The sequence below is a fragment of the Phoxinus phoxinus genome (assembly GCF_949152265.1).
Source record: "Phoxinus phoxinus genome assembly, chromosome: 24".
Taxonomy (NCBI): Eukaryota; Metazoa; Chordata; class Actinopteri; order Cypriniformes; family Leuciscidae; genus Phoxinus; species Phoxinus phoxinus.
The window spans coordinates 27,112,880-27,120,844 of record NC_136899.1 but is presented as its reverse complement, the minus strand read 5'-3'; the positions used below and the strand labels follow the sequence as shown (position 1 = coordinate 27,120,844).

At 39.2% G+C, this 7,965-nt stretch overlaps 1 protein-coding gene across 1 annotated transcript in view; it reads left to right on the top strand.

Moving 5' to 3' along the window:
- Positions 1-716: 716 nt before the first annotated feature.
- The window catches only part of reck (reversion-inducing-cysteine-rich protein with kazal motifs), an 87,452-nt gene continuing 80,203 nt past the window's right edge, over positions 717-7,965 (top strand). Inside the window, exon 1 of the mRNA XM_079601251.1 lies at positions 717-957. Coding sequence (XP_079457377.1) covers positions 888-957 — 70 coding nt within the window. The 5' untranslated portion in view covers positions 717-887. The remainder of the gene's footprint in view (positions 958-7,965) is intronic.

Below are 7,965 nucleotides of genomic sequence, written 5' to 3'. Positions count from 1 at the left end.
ATTACAATATTTGATGATTTTATTTATGAATTTATTGCACAACTGTGCAGCCCTTTCCTATATCTCTATCCATGATATAATCCATAATAGAAGGATGATTAGATGAGGCATGGATGTATGGACATCTATCTATACAGATGCACAAACAATTTCAAACTATACAGATAAAATAGTACTGCATTATGTGTGTAACACACAAGTTTTACTACTAACCCCTCTGTCTGTTACAATTAACCCTGCATATGGGGTAAGTAACATTTGCACTTCTGTCACTTTCAGTGCAACTGTACGGAAATGGCAGAAAATAAACTTTAAGTGTTCATTGGTAGCAGGGATGTGTATATTGTGTAACTTTAACTATTTTTTTATCTTTTAGTTTATCTTTTAGTCAAGCTAATATTATCTTATTTCTAACTGAAGTTGTGTTCTGAACTCAGTTATCAACGTAAGTTAGTTACAGTTAAAGAAATGCAAACACATAAATGTCTCTCTCATGTTGTGAAGTTTAGTTCGGATCTTTGTGTCCGTCCCCCCTCGCTCTCTCTCTTTCTCACTCACTCGCTCACTCACGCACGCACGCACTCGCTCTCTCATACACACACACACACACACACACACACACACACTCTCTCTCTCTCTCTCTCTCACCCCACCCCTCGGGCACATAACGGTATAAGAGCGCTGATTCTCATGGCTCCTCCGTTAACCCAGCCCTCTCCAGCCCTCAGTCCCCCGCACATGCTCAGATCTCCAGCGTCGCGTCTCCAGCGCGTCTCGAGCGCGTCTCCGGTGCGGCCTGTGCGTGCGGACCCGCCGCGGACACTCTCTCATGGAGCTCGCGTCTCCTCTGCGTTCGACTCCACCATGCACTTTAGGATTTCAATAAGATGTTTGTGTGTTTTGAGATAATCATTGTGCTTCTCTCTGGCAACTTCTGCGCCTTCGTTTATACTCAGGGTAAGTCCGCTTTACTTCTCCCGTTATGAATCTAGTTGTTTAATGTCAGTAATCTGCTGGTTTTACCAGTTGAAAACATCGGTTTTACTGTGTGTGCGTGTTAAAAGCAGACGCTAATAATAATAATGAAGTAATAACGTCATCTTCACAGCATCGCGAGTTCGGACTTGTTGATTCTGAACCGTTATTCAAGCTGGCGTTTAACGCTGGATCAGAGTTATTGAATTGTGCTTGGTATTATGATTTGGTAATGAATTGTAAATCATCGTTTGAGTCCATAACGATCTTTGTGTATGCTCGACTGTACCGTTATATTCCCATAACTGCTTATGAATTCATTATGCATGCTGGTATATGGGCGATTGTATTGCATTAAGCTTCAGATTTCATATACTAATCAAAGCAACATCGTAATAAATGTGTTTTTGATAGAAGTTTATGATCTGAATATGCGTGTGAATGAGAGTTGGACTCTTTCGGATCTGCTGATTCGGTCATATCCTGTCAGGACCGCTGTTAGCGTAACACTTTATAATAACTTTCGTTCATAAACAAGCATTATGCTGTATGATAACACGCTGACTGTATTGTGCTGCATCGTAGGATAAGTTTGTGTTTAATTTGAAGTCACTATTATGGCGATCTGTTTTATTATTACATAATAATTTACTTTAATTTTAAATAATTTGCACTATTAACAAGTTTTGCATTATTATTACTACCTCTTAACTACTTACAATCTACACGTGTCACTATTTTCTCTATAGTGTAGAGTTGTAATGAAGTTATAAATGATGAAGAAATCATTTTAGTAAATAAACCAGCAAATAGTACATGAATGCGATGCTGTATTTCTGCCTGGACTGACATATATAAGTCAGATATAAGCGATCTCTGCAGGAAAGATGATGTTATTGACCCGATTATGAAAGTGTTAGAGAAGGTGTTGGACACATTTGTGATTTGTCTTTACAGTCTCCATTTGCTGTGGGTGTCAGAATCCTCGAGTCTCTTTTTCATGATGTTTTGCTTTGGCAAAAAAATAAACAAGTTATAAAATGTCCCTCTGGCAAAATGTTCATGTTGTTTATACCAATGGAAACTTAAAGCCAAAACCGTTCATGTTCTATCAGTGTCAAAGAAAGTCGAGCTGACATCTGGATTGGAAGTGCTTTGAAGTGTGTGTTTGTGAACATGTGCTCGGATTCCTCCAGTAAATAACACACACACACACACACACGGAAGGCATTACGCTACTCTTGCTCTTACACAGATAATGCGACCGTGCAAAAGTTGCCTGTTAACCTTTTGAACCTTTATTTACTAGTAGTCACCAGTTTCTGCCTCTCCCAGTACACATGTGGTGTTTCCTCCAAGAGTTGCCTTGAGGTAGAGCCGTCCGGCAGATCCAGAGGCGTCTCGTGTTTTCTACCTTCTTGAAGAAACATCTGCAACCCATTTCGACTCCTGAAGTATGAGAACAGGAGAAGCAGAGGTGGCAGACATCGCTGGAAATCATGTTTAAAACCAGTGTCCTTCTTCTAGCTCGAGTCCTGGGAGATAAGGAGTGAGGCACGTGTCAAGGCCACCATGTTTTTTAGTGTTTAGGAAGAATTTCGGTTCTTGTTCTTCAGTTCACATTCAAGTTCTTTCCAGAATTCTACATTTCTTGGCCACTTTCCAAGCTTTAGGCTGGTCATTGTGACGCTGGAGGACGTTATAGGATCTGAAGACCTTCTCCACCTAAACACGTGTGAGGCATTACGGCCATGTTCTCTGTGTGTGTAGATCTGCCCGGACTGCGCGCGTTTGATGTCGTGTTCCTGGGTTTGAAGAGCCGATGGGTTGGAACATCTGTGGAGTTAGGGTTCCCGTGCCTTCGGTGGATCGTACGCTCGTATCTGCCGGACATATGGAGGAGCCGGACACATGCGATGCCCACATGTCTTTCATGTTCTCAAAGCCATCTGGCACTTTCATGTCACTGTGAACTTTCAGAAGATATTCCGACTTTACACTGAAAATATTGAGACGAGCTGATCATAATGCACAACTGCAGTGATCCAGAGCAAACTCATCTGATCGTCGAGAGACGTATCCCATATGTCTTTATGAATCACTAAACTTTCAAAAACCTTTTAAAGACAAGAAACTCTGAATGAAACTTCAACTTTTACAAAGTAAATATTTTGCAAGCTATTGATCTTTTGATCAACTTACTGACCAACAGTTTGGCTACAACTAAATACATTAAAATCTATATATTTGTTCTAATCGAAGCAGTTTGTGTGGAACCGTGATTATGATCTGAACAGCATCTTGTGCTTCAGTGAAGAAGAACATCTGACCGTTTGAACAAAGGACTTTCAGTTTCACAAATGAAGGTTTTCTTTGGAGGTTTTGCTGCTTTGTAAATGTTATACTTTAGCATCTTCATGAAGTTTGTTTCTCAGTAACTCAGCCAACAGAAATATGCGTTTTGTGAACGTTCCTATTAAGTTATAAAAACAATATTTTACAATGTTCTCAGAACCTTTTAAACATCCAGCTTTTTTTAAAATGTTTTTAAAATGTTTTTTCTTTGCTATGCGAATGTTGATGGAAACATTCCATTTGATCCTCCTGCAAACATTATGGGAACGTTCAGAGAACATTCAAAACTAATTTCAAAATTTTCAACTAAAATGTTTCAGAAAAATGTTCCATGAACGATGTTTAAATAATGTTTTTGTTTTGAGAACATTAAAGCCCAGATAACGTTTCACAAACGTTCTGTTAATGTTGCTGGAAGAACGTTTGCTCCTAGCTTTGCCAGAACCTTATTTAGTTTGTTTCTGCTTACTTTCGAAGCTGAAAAATTCACCACCACAGATTGAACATTTGCAAACTCTTCAATCATTGTCAAATGTCCTCCTCGAAAACCCAATGCAGTGGCTTTGGGAAATGTTTGGGAATGCTGCGGTTCAGAAAGAAAGTCACACGCTTGACTAATACTTGTTCAAAAAGATTTGAAACTTTGGCTAAGCGATTGCATTCGGTCAAAGAGATGAGAGTGTTTTACATTTTATGCTCGTGTTTTCCCTCCTGGTCAATCCATCCTTCCTTGTTTATGTCAAATTCCTCAATTATTAATGCACAGGAAATGACCTTTGACCCTCAGGCATTATTCTGAAGGCCCTGCCACATAGGAATGCAGGAGCCGGTAGAAAAAACCAGACAAGAATCATCCACCATTCAACATTGTGTGTGTACGACCCTTGAGTTGTAAAGACGGGGCAGCGGGTGATGTCTTCTTCACAGTCCTGCTATTGAAACATATCTGGTGACACCCTGTGTTCTCTGGACAGACAGAAAGAAAACAAGCTTTTGAGCCGAAAGTGAACAGGCAGGAAACGCATGTCGCCTCAAAAACTCCAGTTTACCAGAAAACAATGGCGTACAGACGCTGTCAAGAGTTGTTCATGAAGGACAGTAAGCAGACTTTGACACTCAGCAGGTTTGAGATGAACCGTGATCCGTGTGGTTCGAATAGAACTAATGACTCTTTCTGAAGGCTTTGAATCCTCTGAAACGCCGTTACGATGAAGTATAGTTGAGCTTTCTCTAAAACATCACTTTTCCCCGTCGCCAGCTTCATGCTTCACGGCTTGAGCTTCTGTGTCAGAAATAATCTGCTCACGCTGTTTAAAGCAATGAAAGCCCAACTAGCCAAATGTTGCATAATTTAGTAAGTGTATAACATGTGTCCAGTGTGAGGGACGCTCCTCGAGGAAGACCCAAGGACAGCTCATACTCTAATGTTGTGTTTAGTCTCGTACGACGAGGTCGAGTCCAAGGGAGTGTGCGTTCCCAAGATCTCTGCCAATGGAAGTCTAATGAATCATTCACACGCTCCGCCACATACACGCCATATTTCGAGCATGAATAACCTCGACTCCTTCCTTTAGGCCACTCGTGAAGGACTGTGTTCGGTCAGAAACACACAGGTTTCTGCAAGGAGGGATGCAGGATCCTGAAAAATATGAATGAAAGACAGTTAAAATGAAAACTTCAATTCTAGAAAAAAACACTTTGTCATATTTCATATTAATTGTTTTTTAATATTTAACAAATATATTTATATTTTGTAATATTAAATACTGCCCAAATAAAATAAAATATAAATACTGATAGATGCACTTTTATCATGGATAGATGCACTTTTATGGTGGATAGAGGCACTTTTATCATGGATAGATGCACTTTTATCATGGATAGATGCACTTTTATCATGGATAGATGCACTTTTATCGTGGATAGATGCACTTTTATCATGGATAGAGGCACTTTTATGATGGATAGAGGCTCTTTTATCGTGGATAGAGGCACTTTTATCATGGATAGATGCACTTTTATCATGGATAGAGGCACTTTTATCATGGATAGAGGCACTTTTATCATGGATAGAGGCACTTTTATCATGGATAGAGACACTTTTATCATGGATAGAGGCACTTTTATCGTGGATAGATGCACTTTTATCGTGGATAGAGGCACTTTTATGATGGATAGAGGCACTTTTATCATGGATAGATGCACTTCTATGATGGATAGAGGCTCTTTTATCGTGGATAGAGGCACTTTTATCATGGATAGATGCACTTTTATCGTGGATAGAGGCACTTTTATCATGGATAGATGCACTTTTATGATGGATAGAGGCTCTTTTATCGTGGATAGAGGCACTTTTATCATGGATAGATGCACTTTTATCATGGATAGAGGCACTTTTATCATGGATAGAGGCACTTTTATCATGGATAGAGGCACTTTTATCATGGATAGAGACACTTTTATCATGGATAGAGGCACTTTTATCATGGATAGATGCACTTTTATCGTGGATAGAGGCACTTTTATGATGGATAGAGGCACTTTTATCATGGATAGATGCACTTCTATGATGGATAGAGGCTCTTTTATCGTGGATAGAGGCACTTTTATCATGGATAGATGCACTTTTATCATGGATAGAGGCACTTTTATCGTGGATAGAGGCACTTTTATCATGGATAGATGCACTTTTATCATGGATAGATGCACTTTTATCGTGGATAGATGCACTTTTATCGTGGATAGATGCACTTTTATCGTGGATAGAGGCACTTTTATCGTGGATAGAGGCACTTTTATCATGGATAGAGGCACTTTTATCATGGATAGAGGCACTTTTATCGTGGATAGAGTCACTTTTATCATGGATAGATGCACTTTTATCATGGATAGAGGCACTTTTATCATGGATAGATGCACTTCTATCATGGATAGATGCACTTTTATCATGGATAGATGCACTTTTATCGTGGATAGAGGCACTTTTATCATGGATAGAGGCGCTTTTATCGTGGATAGATGCATTTTTATCATGGATAGATGCACTTTTATCATGGATAGATGCACTTTTATCGTGGATAGAGGCACTTTTATCATGGATAGAGGCACTTTTATCGTGGATAGATGCACTTTTATCATGGATAGAGGCACTTTTATCGTGGATAGAGGCACTTTTATCGTGGACAGAGGCGCTTTTATCGTGGATAGATGCACTTTTATCGTGGATTGAGGCACTTTTATCATGGACAGATGCACTTTTATCGTGGATAGATGCACTTTTATCATGGATAGATGCACTTTTATCATGGATAGATGCACTTTTATCATGGATAGAGGCACTTTTATCATGGATAGAGGCACTTTTATCGTGGATAGAGGCACTTTTATCGTGGATAGAGGCACTTTTATCGTGGATAGAGGCACTTTTATCATGGATAGAGGCACTTTTATCGTGGATAGAGTCACTTTTATCGTGGATAGATGCACTTTTATCGTGGATAGATGCACTTTTATCATGGATAGGTGCACTTTTATCGTGGATAGAGGTACTTTTATCATGGATAGAGGCACTTTTATCGTGGATAGAGGCACTTTTATCATGGATAGAGGCACTTTTATCGTGGATAGAGTCACTTTTATCGTGGATAGAGGCACTTTTATCGTGGATAGATGCACTTTTATCGTGGATTGAGGCACTTTTATCATGGACAGATGCACTTTTATGATGGACAGATGCAGTTTTATGATGGATAGAGGCACTTTTCACATGGATAGATATACTTTTATCATGGATAGATGCACTTTTATCATGGATAGATGCACTTTTATCATGGACAGATGCACTTTTATCGTGGATAGATGCACTTTTATGATGGATAGATGCACTTTTATCGTGGATTGAGGCACTTTTATCATGGACAGATGCACTTTTATGATGGACAGATGCAGTTTTATCATGGACAGATGCACTTTTATGATGGATAGAGGCACTTTTCACATGGATAGATGCACTTTTATCATGGATAGAGGCACTTTTATCGTGGATAGATGCACTTTTATCGTGGATTGAGGCACTTTTATCATGGACAGATGCACTTTTATGATGGACAGATGCAGTTTTATGATGGATAGAGGCACTTTTCACATGGATAGATATACTTTTATCATGGATAGATGCACTTTTATCATGGATAGATGCACTTTTATCATGGACAGATGCACTTTTATCGTGGATAGATGCACTTTTATGATGGATAGATGCACTTTTATCGTGGATAGATGGACTTTTATTGTGGATAGATGCACTTTTATCGTGGATAGATGCACTTTTATCATAGATAGATGCACTTTTATCATGAATAGATGCACTTTTATGGACTTAAAAAAATATATAAAGCCATTCACTGCCATTATAAAGCTAGGAAGAGCTAGGACATTTGGACATTAAGACATTACAAACTGATTGTATTCGTCTGAAAGAAGGATGTCATATACAGATAGGATGGCTTGAGGGTGAGTAAATCATGGGCTAATTTAACATTTTGCGTGAACGATCCCTTTAAGCCTGTGATGCCCACATGGAGGGCATCATCCATCAGGACTGACACAGGCCTTCTTCATCATGAATGGGAACAT